Source organism: Coenobita brevimanus, chromosome 28 (assembly GCF_032717465.1).
Source record: "Coenobita brevimanus isolate Jiangsu-jjx chromosome 28, ASM3271746v2, whole genome shotgun sequence".
NCBI lineage: Eukaryota > Metazoa > Arthropoda > Malacostraca > Decapoda > Coenobitidae > Coenobita > Coenobita brevimanus.
The window spans coordinates 10831834-10845128 of NC_136981.1; the positions used below are offsets into that span (position 1 = coordinate 10831834).

The 13295-nt window shown below is 44.9% G+C and overlaps 2 protein-coding genes across 2 annotated transcripts in view; both read left to right on the plus strand.

The window, feature by feature from the left end:
* LOC145394686 (cocaine esterase-like) overlaps window positions 1-4967 on the plus strand; it is a 47244-nt gene extending 42277 nt beyond the window's left edge. Inside the window, exons 15-17 of the mRNA XM_080268462.1 lie at window positions 759-855; window positions 3847-3970; window positions 4796-4967. Of these exons, the coding sequence (XP_080124588.1) occupies window positions 759-855; window positions 3847-3970; window positions 4796-4967 (393 nt within the window). The remainder of the gene's footprint in view (window positions 1-758; window positions 856-3846; window positions 3971-4795) is intronic.
* Window positions 4968-12196: 7229 nt separating this feature from the next.
* ergic53 (lectin, mannose binding protein ergic53) overlaps window positions 12197-13295 on the plus strand; it is a 59081-nt gene continuing 57982 nt past the window's right edge. Inside the window, exon 1 of the mRNA XM_080268510.1 lies at window positions 12197-12350. Within this exon, the coding sequence (XP_080124636.1) occupies window positions 12197-12350 (154 nt within the window). The remainder of the gene's footprint in view (window positions 12351-13295) is intronic.

The window sequence follows — 13295 nt, forward strand, 5'->3', positions numbered from 1 at the left end:
TAAAAAAAAAAAAGGACAATAATCTGAGCCAATTTAAAATGCAAAGACTATAGTTCGTATCTTAAGTGGCACAGGAGATTTCGTGGCAACTCTTCCTTGGCGATTCATTTTGCATTTTACACCTCGGCGTTCATTTGTATACTATTCGTATCGCTCTAATATCGACATAATTTTTGCATCAGTAACATACAAGAGGATACTGAGGTGTAATAAGCAGAATAAACCGCCAAGAAGAACGTGTTACGAAATCTTCAAAGCCACCGCAACCTGGCCCACTGTTTAGTCCTTCTGCAGATTATTTCCCATAGTTCAGTAGCACTTCTTCGTGACTAGCATCGTGTTCCAGGGTTAATCTGCTGCTACAACTCAGCACTGGAGATATATGGCAATTTTAGGCCAATTTAAAGTGGGGAGGATGGAGAATGAGAGACTAACTAGAAGAGTGTATGTAAGTGAGGTGCATGGGGAGAGGGGCAGAGGGAGACCAAGGATGCGAAGGACGGATGTAGGAGAGAGATATAAGTGAGAGGGGGATGTGAACTGGAAGGAGGGCAGGCAGACGACATAGCACAGGGCGACGTGAAGGCGATTTGTTTGTGACCACTTCTTACGGGATTGAAACGTCTGGCAATATATAAATAAATTGACAAATAGATAAACAGGCAGACAGACAGATAAACAGAGAGAGAGAGAGAGAGAGAGAGAGAGTAGAAACAATATAAAATAGGAAGGTAATGTCTTTCTTACTTCGTGTCCAGGTGCCCGTCTACGCCTACGAGCTGCATCACCGCGGCGAACACAGCTTTACCGAAATCTACCTCACCGACGGCTTGGATCTCCCCGAAGCGGACAGCTGTGCGTCACATGTATAATAACAATCAGGGGAGAAGGAGACGCTGATCATTCTTTTTCACTCTTAATTTGGCGTAGCTTTTCGTCCTCCTGCAGCTTATTTCACGTAGCTTAGTGGCAAAAAAAGAATATTACGGATCTACATTCATAGCGTTTCTCCATGACATGCATCACATTCTAGTGTTACTCTCTTGGCAGTTTTAGGCCAAGTGAAAGCGAAATGAGTATTTGCCCCTCTTACTCTAGATATGCCAAAAAAAACTGTCATCTCTCAATTGTCAGTAGATTAACACTAGAATATGACACTACTCACGAAGAAGTGCTGTTGAAAGGTTGCAGTCATAGCATTGCCCTTTTCTGCACTGAGCTACGTGAAATAAATTACAAAAGGACAAAAATATGGGCCAAGTTAGCGTAAAAAGAGTATAGGAATGTGTATGTGAGGGGGGTGGAGGGAGAGAGGGGGTGGGGGAGACAGGATGAGATGAGGGATGGGGTGGAGACAGAATGATATGAAAGCAATACGTTTATGGCCAATCCTTCTAGGATTAATGAAGGCGTCTGGGTGCAGACTGATAGACAGACAGATCAACAGAACTGGGTATTTAGGAGTTTTTAGATGTCACTGGTGGTAAAATATCTATACAATATGTTTGAAAGCGACTAAAAGTGCCTGTGTCCGCCATCACATCACGTTTGTTTATGCACCGCGGGCAGTGACGTTACTTCTGTGCTAGCGAGGCAGATAAGTGACGTCACAACTACATCATCCAGTCAGAGCTTGAGGTCTTGTAAGCTTTTTTTATTATTTTACTTTATTCCCCCTCCTATCATCAGCTTCCATATTTTGGTGAATCTGGAAGAAAACTGGCTTTCGATTGCATATCATATCCCATGGAATGTGAATACTTGCATGTAGCCTACTGAACAATACCCAACCCTTGCTGAATGCCACATTCTGAAGGTCACGCGGGGCTTTTTAAGATCATATCCCGTGCTAAGAGATCTTTGTATGCGGCATGTGTTAGGAGTGTGATGTTATATGTCAGTGAGAACTGGGCAGTAAAAGAAGAGGATAGTCGTAGGTTGAAACGCACAGAAGTGACAATGATGAGGTGGATGTGCAGTGGGTCCTTGAATGCGAGGTCTGGGAGGGGGGGCCTAGGTTTACTATGGAGGAGTTGAGAGGAAGGATGGGACTGGAGTGTATTGATGTGATGAGGACGGGTCGATTGAGATGGTTTGGACATGAGAGGGTGGAGGATGACTACTGGGTGCAGAAAGTGAGAAATGTGAACGTTGAGGGTGGGGATGCGAGAGGCAGACCGAAAAAGACCTAGGAAGAGGTCATAGAGTGTGACCTCAAGGATAAGGGACTAAATAGGGAGGCTGCCAGAGATCGAGCAGTATGGAGAATCATCATTAGGTGACCACGGCCGACGCATGCATGAATGTTGGAACCTGTCATACGAAACGACAATTATTGTTGTTGTTGTTGTTATCATTATTACTATTATTATTATTATTATTATTATTATTATTATTGTTGTTGTTGTTGTTGTTGTTGTTGTTATTACTACTCGTACTATCATCAACTCTGGGAAGCAGAATGGTATCATCCTCGGCAATTCGTCCTATGCCGTTGCGCGAAATTCTGTGTGTGTGTGTGTGTGTGTGTGTGTGTGTGTGTGTGTGTGTGTGTGTGTGCCTTAGCTTCTCCTGGGCTGTGTGATGGATTGAAATGAAACTTCCCAGGCGAGTTTGTGTGGTTACTTCGAAGATTTTCCACTATATATAATTTTCCAACCATGATTGTAGGGGGTCAGCCCCCTTCATCGAACTAAAAATTCTCGAAAGTAGTGAAAGGAGGGCAGAGATATGGCCTTGATATCTTAGTACATGTTGCACAGTGGACTCTTATCGGTGATGCGAGATTTGGGGAGCGCGACCCCCCTCCCCCGTGATTCTTTGGGGGTCAACTACCTCCCCCCAAAAATGAATAAATAAATAAATAATCAGAAACAGGGGAAAGTGAGCACATGGATTTTTACGAAACATCTCACGTCAGTTCGTCTGCTTCCTCTATATAAAACTTTCCACCATCATTTTTAAGAGAGTCAGACCCTCCAAACACTAGTTATAAAGGATACAAAACAAGGGAGTGGAATCAGATATGGTTTTGAGAGTATATGTTGTAGAATGTAGTGTATGGTGATATCATGGCATGGTATGGTAGGGTAGGGTAACGGTATAGTACGGTGATTATACAGAATGAGGAAGTATGGTGATGGTATGGAATGGTATGGTATGATGGTGCTGTATGGTGTGATAATGAAATGGTATGTATGAACAGTATGGTTTGATGGTGAAGGTTTGGTATGGTATGATAATGGTATAGTATGGTGGTGACGGTATGGTATGGTATGATAATGGTATGGTGGTGATGGTATGGTATGGTATGATAATGGTATGGTGGTGATGGTATGTTATGGTATGATGGTATGGTGGTGATGGTATGTTATGGTATGATGATGGTATGGTGGTGATGGTATGGTATGGTATGATAATGGTATGGTGGTGATGGTATGTTATGGTATGATGATGGTATGGTGGTGATGGTATGTTATGGTATGATAATGGTATGGTGGTGATGGTATGTTATGGTATGATAATGGTATGGTGGTGATGGTATGTTATGGTATGATGATGGTATGGTGGTGATGGTATGTTATGGTATGATAATGGTATGGTGGTGATGGTATGTTATGATATGATAATGGTATGGTGGTGATGGTATGTTATGGTATGTTATTGTGTGTTATGGTATGGTGGTGATGGTATGTTATGGTAGGACAATGGTATGGTATGATGATGGCCTAGTATGATATAATGATGCATGTATGGTGTGGTGATGGTAAGATATGGTGCGGTATGGTATGGTGGTAACGGAATAGTATGAAGACTTGATATGGTATGGTATGGTGCTGTCCACAGCTGTATGCCATGGTGATGATGTCCAGTACCTCTTCAACCCTTTCCTCTCCAACTTAACCCAACCCGAGGACGTCATCGTGTCGGACATCTTTTTAACCACTTGGACAAACTTCGCCAAGACCAGGTCAGTTTTAGCATTTTCTTTGTCATCATTCTTCCTGTTATTATTATTATTATTATTATTATTATTATCATTATTATTATTATTATTATTATTATTATTATTATTATTATTATTATTATTATTATTATTATTACTACTACTACTACTACAACTACTATTATTTCTAGGATTATTGTTACACTGAGGTGTATACATGTGGTAGGTGGGGGCGCTTACCATCCATTCACTCGATGTGGTGCTGCTCTCGGATGTCTGCCCTTTCCTCTCCTCCATCCTTCTTTCCTTCCATCCTCTTCTGTCTTTCCTTCATTCTTTCCTCATCCTTCTGCCTACGGGTGACTTTACATTCCCTCTTCTGTCTTTATTTCCTTCATTCTTTCCTCTCTCTCCTGCCTGTGGATGACTCTACACTGAGTGACGGCCAAATGATTTCCTGTACACCAGGAAACCATTTATTAAACTGGGTGGTAACCATATAACCAAACTGTGGCGCCTGGTGGCTTATTGGGTAATTACGGCGCTCCAATCGGATTGAGCAGGTGAAGGTTTATATCCAAGGGGTGGATGGGGTTTATCGCTCACGTAATGCCACTCAGGGATGAGTGAGGCTGGTCACTCTCATCTTAAATGTTAGGACCAACTTGCCCAGCCCCGGGCTCCTACGCTCCTCATGGGGCAACGCTGGACTGGATGATGAATGAATGAAAAATGAATGAGATGTATACATTTCACCCCCACACATCCTACATTTTAAATTTACATCACTAACACCACAACTGTTTCGACCTTCTTCTAATTCGGCTTCCCCTTCCCCTCCCCCTGCAGGAACCCCACGCCTGATGCTTCCCTGGGCTTCGAGTGGAGTCTGAGTGATTCCAGCAGCCTGCAGTACCTCAAGATCCTGCCCCAGCCCTACATGGAGAGCGATCAGAGAGCAGACGTCCGTGCCATGTGGGAAACCTTACCACTTAGGATCAACGACTTACTCAACCACTAGCGCCTTGTTCTTATCATTTAGCGCTACTACCACTACTACTACTACTACTACTACTATCATTGTTTTTGCGCTATTTAGATAATATTCACAGCTACCTGGCGCCATATCCTGAAGGCCACGGGTGTGAAATCTCAATATTTTTTGAAAGTTTTGTTACTATTTAGCAACGTTTTGGAGGACTATGTAATACTTTTAGTAGTTTCTGACATTTTTTGTACCTAATGGCAGCGTAGCGGCCTCTGGTTTGGCAGTACCTAACATCCTCAATACAATGACGTCTTAACCCCATGCCTTGATGGAGGAGGATCAGAGGGCAGACTTCCGTGCCCTGTGTGACACCTTGGTTCGTATTTTCGTCGGATAAGGAAGTCCCTAACACCTCTTCCTTACCGATTTATTTTTGGATAAGATTGCTTAATATCGTTTTGTGCGTAATTTATGCAGAGCATGGTGATATTAGAATGATTTAAGTAACACAGAAGAGGACGGCAAGATGTAGTAATAAAAATAAAGCATCTAGCCAAGTAGCCTACAATATGGGCCCTTGCCTTTAGGATCAACGGCCTCCCCAGTGCATAGTGTTGTCAGTACTTATACCACACATCTTATGACACATTTTGGTATAACACTGTACTCTTTCATGCAGTTCAAGAAACACACGTTTTACTAAACAAAAGGCTAATAAAAATTACTAATTTATCCAGTTAATGCATGTAGAACCTTACCTACAGTATTTATCTCTGACACATTCATCTGTCTATTACATATGTATGTATCTATCTATATGTATGTGTCTGACTGTCTGTATGTATACTGTATATATTCCAGGGAAGCAATTATTACGTTGGGTGTCAGCCATCAAGTCAAATGGATGTCTGGTGGTGTAGTGGGCTAAGACACTCCTCTGATGTGACCCATAAGGGCTTTTCCTCCGAGGGCTGGTTGGTGTTTTGTCCAATAGAACGGCACTCGGGAATGACCAACTGTTCACTCTTGCCATAAACGTCTGGCCTACGCAGCCAAGCCTTGAGCCTGTATGCTGACGATGGGACAACAAAGGCGTGAAGGAAATACAGACATTCTTAACACATTATAACTGCAGACTCACTAATACAGATACTCTTATCACTTATTAAAACCAAGCAGACTCGCTAACCACCATGCTATATCTTTCTACTTTGCCTTATATACATTACGGATGCAAATATTTTTTATAAGAATAATATAACAAAGTCTAACCCGTAGTTTTATAAGGCTTCATAATACTTAGCTGTAATACCGAAAACATTTAAAGAGGAATATACAAAACACTACTAAGATGAATTACATACTTGTTATACCAAGAGTACTTACAAACACTAATTAGAGTTTCTTTGTACATACACTAAAATAACGAAATGCTGTGTTGTTGTTGTTGTTGTTGTTGCTCCAGGCTCATAGGGGGAGGGGGAAGGAGTTGAGGGAGGGAGTTGAGGTATGCTTGTATAACGGGGCAGTGGAGCCTCCCGGTTATGTCAGTGCCACCACATGAAGGCGTCTCATTCCAGCACAATAACATGGTATAAGGCTTTACAGTAGGACCCTATGCTGAGTGCGATAGTTGATTTCACCCTTAAAACCTCTTTCTTAGTGATTTATTCTGCATATTACAGGGACTCCAATATTCTCTTGTATATCATTAATCCAAACTAAAACGGAGGGGAGAGGAGGCCGAACCAAGGAAGAGACAGAGGGATGGAGTGGCGAGAAGAGATAGAGGGATGGAGTGGCGAGAAGAGACAGAGGGATGGAGTGGCGAGAAGAGATAGAGGGATGGAGTGGCGAGAAGAGACAGAGGGATGGAGTGGCGAGAAGAGATAGAGGGATGGAGTGGCGAGAAGAGACAGAGGGATGGAGTGGCGAGAAGAGATAGAGGGATGGAGTGGCGAGAAGAGATAGAGGGATGGAGTGGCGAGAAGAGATAGAGGGATGGAGTGGCGAGAAGAGATAGAGGGATGGAGTGGCGAGAAGAGATAGAGGGATGGAGTGGCGAGAAGAGATAGAGGGATGGAGTGGCGAGAAGAGATAGAGGGATGGAGTGGCGAGAAGAGACAGAGGGATGGAGTGGCGAGAAGAGATAGAGGGATGGAGTGGCGAGAAGAGATAGAGGGATGGAGTGGCGAGAAGAGATAGAGGGATGGAGTGGCGAGAAGAGATAGAGGGATGGAGTGGCGAGAAGAGAAAGGGGGATGGAGTGGCGAGAAGAGATAGAGGGATGGAGTGGCGAGAAGAGATAGAGGGATGGAGTGGCGAGAAGAGATAGAGGGATGGAGTGGCGAGAAGAGATAGAGGGATGGAGTGGCGAGAAGAGATAGAGGGATGGAGTGGCGAGAAGAGATAGAGGGATGGAGTGGCGAGAAGAGATAGAGGGATGGAGTGGCGAGAAGAGATAGAGGGATGGAGTGGCGAGAAGAGATAGAGGGATGGAGTGGCGAGAAGAGATAGAGGGATGGAGTGGCGAGAAGAGATAGAGGGATGGAGTGGCGAGAAGAGACAGAGGGATGGAGTGGCGAGAAGAGATAGAGGGATGGAGTGGCGAGAAGAGATAGAGGGATGGAGTGGCGAGAAGAGATAGAGGGATGGAGTGGCGAGAAGAGACAGAGGGATGGAGTGGCGAGAAGAGATAGAGGGATGGAGTGGCGAGAAGAGACAGAGGGATGGAGTGGCGAGAAGAGAAAGGGGGTGGGGACTGTAAGATGGGCAGGCAAATGGCAGAGGACAGGGCGACGTGGTGGCGATTTGTTTGTGGACACCTTTTACAGGATTACAGCGTCTGTTAGTAAGTAGATAGATAGAATAGATAAATACAAGAAAATCTTAAGACGAAATGTGCAAAATAAATCGCTAAGGTAGAGGTGCTACAAAGCCTTCTGTGAAAAGGCTCTTGGCTCTACATCCATAAACTTTTCTTTAGCAAACACTGTCTTTGTTTATGCCTTTGGCTCGTATTCTGAGTGGCACTGAGAGCTTCCTAGCGTCTCTGCCTTGGCGATTTAGTCTTCTGTTTGCATATTTCACCATTGCATCCTCTTTAACGTTATTTTTTACCGCTTAAATATCAACATAGTGTGTACCATTATTAAACAGTAGGTTAACGATCAATAATGTGCAGAACAAATCGTTAATGAACAGGTGTTACGAGATTTTAGACTACGACTCTATATATCTTAGACTACGACTACGACTCATATATATATATATATATATATATATATATATATATATATATATATATATATATATATATATATATATATATATATATATGAACTCACACAGCTACCAACACTACAGGATGATATTTGAGAGAATAATGTGAAAAATATGACAAAAATACTATTACTACTACTACTACAACTATTATTACTACCACCGTCAATACTACTACTACTACTATTGTACTACCACCACCAATACTACAACTACTACTACTATACTACCACCACCAGTACTACTGTACTACCACTACTACTGCTACCACCACCGATACTATTACCACCACCACCACCACCACCACCACCACCAGTATTACTGCTTTCACCACCATCACCAATACTACTACTACTACTACTACTACCACCATTACCACCACCAATACTACTACTACTACTATCACCAATACTACTATATTATTACTACTGCTACTCCCACGATCACCGATACTACCACTACTACTACTACAGCTGCCAGTCACTTGAATAACATAAGTTGTAGCCCTACATTCACTATAACTTGGCCTAAAATTACCATCTCGCCATCTTGAATGCCGAGATGTAACAAAAAGATAAGCCCTAGAATACGATGCTAGTCACGAAGAAGTGCTCCGGCATTGCTGTACGTCCGCAACACTGTCCATTGCCACTGAGCTACCTGAAATAAGCCACAAAAGGACGAAAGTCTGGAGCAACTTAAGGTGAAAAGAACAAGTGAAATATATGTGGGTTGCTCGGATGGCCAACACTGGGTTTGGAAAGCAATTATTCCTCTTCCTCCCATCTTCTCCTGTCATCTTTTATTACTTGGGAAGCTCACCATCCACTCACTCGATGTAGTGCTGTTTTGGGTGTCTCCCCTTTCCTTTCTTCCTCTTCTTTCTTTCCTTCATTCCTTCCTCTTCCTTCTGCCTACGGGTAACTTTACACTCCCTCTTCTGTCTTTCTTTCCTGCTTTCCTTCCTCTTCCTTCTGCCTATGCGTGACTCTACACTGAGTGACAAGCCGCTGGGTGGTAACCATATAACCAAATTATGGCGCGTGGTGCAGGTTTAGTGGGTTATTAAGGCGCTCTAATCGGATTGAGCCTTTGTAGGTTTATATCCAAGGGGTACACGACAGCGCACTGGGACTCGGAGCAACAACGGCATAAGTCCACCCGGGCCACGCACCCCTATGACCCGGAGCTCGTCTGCCGCCTCCATAGCAGGAATACTAGACTTCCTTCCGGGCGAGCCTTCCCCAACCAGCTTCGGGGTGGAGCTGTTTCTCCAGCTTTCGCCAGCACCACTGAGATGGCCTGTAGCCGCTCACCCCTCCATAAGGAGACGGCCTGTATTCACGAGACGGCCTGTAGCCGCTCAACCCTCCTGAAGGAGACAGCCTGTAACCGCTCTGAGTGCAAAAAGGAGACAGCCTGTAGCCGCTCCCACCTTCGTCAGGAGACGGACTGTAGCTGCTCTGAAAGTGTCTTCCTCGAGACGGCCTGTAGCTGCTCAACCCTCCTGAAGGAGATCGCCTGTAGCCACTCTGAGGGCAATAAGGGGACGGCCTGTAGCCGCTTCCGCCTTCGTCGGGAGACGGCCTGTAGCCACTCACCCCTCCTGAAGGAGACGGCCTGTAGCTGCTCTAAGGGGAATCAGGAGACGGCCCGTAGCCGCTCCGACGGTGCTTTTCTCGAGACGGCCTGTAGCCGATCAACCCTCCTGAAGGAGACGGCCTGTAGCCACTCTGAGGGGACTCAGGAGACAGTCTGTAGCCGCTCCTGCCTTCGTCAGGAGACGGCCTGCAGCCGCTCCAAAGGTGCTCTTCTCGAGACGGCCTGTAGCCACTCAACTCTCCTGAAGGAGATGGCCTGTAGCCACTCTGAGGGGAATCAGGAGACGGCCTGTAGCCACTCCTACCTTTGTCAGGAGACGGCCTGTAGCCGCGCCGAAGGTGCCCTCGGGTCTGCTGTAGCTGCTCCCTCCCCCAGGCCACGGCCAGTAGTCGGGCCTTGGCGACGGCCGGTAGCCACGCCCCTAAAAGGCTATGGCCAGTAGCCAGGCCCTGCGACAGGAGATGGCCTGTAGCCGCTCCTCTGTCGGAAGCTGACACCTGTTCCCCGACCCATGACCCGGAGGGAGTCTGGGGCCTAGAGGAGTACTGGAGAGGCCTCTTGGTCTCCCTCGGCCTCTGCCCTCCTACAGCCGGCTCTGTAGGAGGCCCACCTGATGGATCCCGACGTAGACTGGTGCCGCGGCCCCTTCCTGACGGCGCCGCCAAGCACCAGGGACCGCAGCCCTCAGGAACCCCAGACCGCCCCCAGGACTCCCGAGCGGGAACTCCCCACACCTTGACATCAGAGATCTTCGTCCTCCGTCAGGAGCCTGAATGAAAGGTTCAGGCAGTTATTCGGTCACAGCCCTCAGGGCCGTACTCCCGCCCCCAGCCCCGAGAGCGCAGGGCCCTTCGCCACCCACAGCCCCGGACGAGAGAGGACGCCCCTGCGCGTGATCCCGTGGCCTCTGGATATAGAGGTCCCCGGCGGAACCCAGCCCCATCAGTAGCGGAGCTGTGACACCTCTGCCGCCCTTGTACCTGACCGCCACGACGCCCGGACCCGAAAGGAGTGACAGTGATAGTACAGTGTCTGTGACCTAGTAACATAGAGGCAGAACAGTGAACTAACCCTCTATTGGAAGTCAGTGATAATACCAAAGTGGTGGAGTGAGTAACAGTGACAGTGTAACCGCAAATACGGCCACCCAGTGAGAGTCGGGTCTACCAGAGTGAATACGCTACCACCAGAAAATACCTTCTGATACTAAGACCATATCCAGACCCCAGTGCCAAAGAAACACTTACCAGCAAGGAACAATATTAGCGACTTCACAAATATAGAAAACCCGGACTTCCTATAATTAATAATACTCTGCCTCAAGTGCTATTCACTGTGATCCGAGTAGTATCCTGCGCGATACTGATAACCCATATCTAGACATGAGTTGTAATTGTCTAGTGTATCTGTATCAGTGACATCTACTTCCCCTGTCCAACTTAGTAATACACGTGTAAGGTTGTTGCCTTGAGTTTTTGTGTCCTGCCTCTCTCCTATTTGTCTAAGCTCCGGTCTAGAAAGAGAGCCCAGCTACACACAAGGCGTTAGAGGGACGGGAAGCCGACCCTAAAACACCTAGCATCCCCACTCATTCAGTCGCCCACTCTCCACTTACACATGCACTCATATATTCGCCTGCTTATACACGCTCGCTCTCTTTCACTCGTTCATTTACTCATCCACACATTCACCACTACTTCACTTATGCAAACTCACTGACTGTCACTCACTTATCCCCACTCACTCACTCGCGAACTCACGCACTCACTTTCAGTCTTGTACCGTTTAAAAACGTGGGCCGAAATACCTATTGGTTTAATGACTGCTACTGCGTCTGGAAAACTTATTGCATTGGTTAGTTGCAGTCATTTTCCGATCATATTCATTAGACAAGAAACCCCAAAACTTTACATATCCATTGATCAGTTGTCTTATCTACAAAATGTTCGCATTACGCCAACTTTTGATATACTGCACTGTATAATTATCCAACCTACACATGCATAATGATTGCAAGTTGGTAGAATGCATGGATATGATCATGTGGATAGCTAAATAGATTTCCTAAAATCTTTATTTATTTACCTATCTGTCATCCATCCCTGTTTTTTGCCCATCATACGTAGCATTCTCCTGAGCAGTGCAGTTCTAAGCATAAAGGAACATCAGTTATGCGAACGAAAGCATTTATAAATAATATATTGAAAATTAATACCAAAACACAAACATGCTTCAGTGTTCTTATCAAATAGACGTACGAAACGAAAAACTTTATTATTCAGGACATAGCTGTTGTGAAATAATATAGTTGATGATTTGAAGCAAGAGTGACGTGTACTTGTTGTGGTAGTTCAGTGGACACTCAGGCCGCCGTAAGCATGAATCTGTGGTGCTCTCTCGCCCTGTTTCTCGCTGTATTATCCCTCGCAGCCTCCCAAAGCCCCCACAAGAGGTTCGAATACAAGTACAGCTTCAAGGGGCCCTACCTGGCACAAAAAGACAATCAGGTTCCCTTCTGGCAGTACAGCGGCAGTGAGTAGCAGCGGCCTAAACATATGTCCACAGTCGGCGTCATATTTACGACAATTTACAGAGATTTAGTTTAGTATTTTATCTCAGTACACTAGTCTGGTATGCAGTGTGAAAGCTGCGTGTAGTGGTAAGGGGCAGGAGGGGTGGTAGTGTGGTATGGAAATTGCCCGGCAGTGAGGGGTCAGTCACTGTTGGATTTGGAGCTAAGAATGAAAATGCAATATAAACAGCCTAACCTAATTGATTTAACTCATGCAGTAATATCCCATGACCTTTTTATCATATTCAGATTAGATGAGATCTGGTAGTAAAGGAATTGGAACAAATTACCTTAAACAGCCCTGTTATGAGAAGTCAAGAAAATAAAATTATGTGATATCTAGATTTGGTATTGTAATGGGGTCTGTAAATGTCCGTGTTGGCCAGAGGCAAAGTGGGGATCCTTTGTTTGGTTCAGTGATAACCTGTGTGCCGGTAGAGCATGAGGGCCTGAGATCAAATTTGGGCAAGACCAGTGAATAATCTGACAAGTTTCCTTTCAGTTATTACAGTACTATTATAGTTTCAGGCAGAAACACAATTACAAGATACTGATCTGTTTTTTTTGTTATTTCAGACAGTTCTAGAACACGTTTCTTCTGTGGCATTTTCGTCACAGATTATTTTTATTTTGCTTTGAGGGTTAGGTTAGGTTATCATCAAGAGTAAAATAAATATAATTTGCAACAAAAATGCCATTGAAGAAAAGTTTCTTAGAACTGTCTAAAATGCTGAAAAAAACGCATCGGAATCTTGTACAGTAATTGTATTTTTGGCTAAAACTACAGTGTTATCCAAGATTCTCTCAAAAATATCTCATCAACTTGAAGCCTTCATAATTTATATTGAATAAATGGAAAACCCCGTAGGAGAAGAAGGAAAAGAAATTTTTCGTACATCACCTCA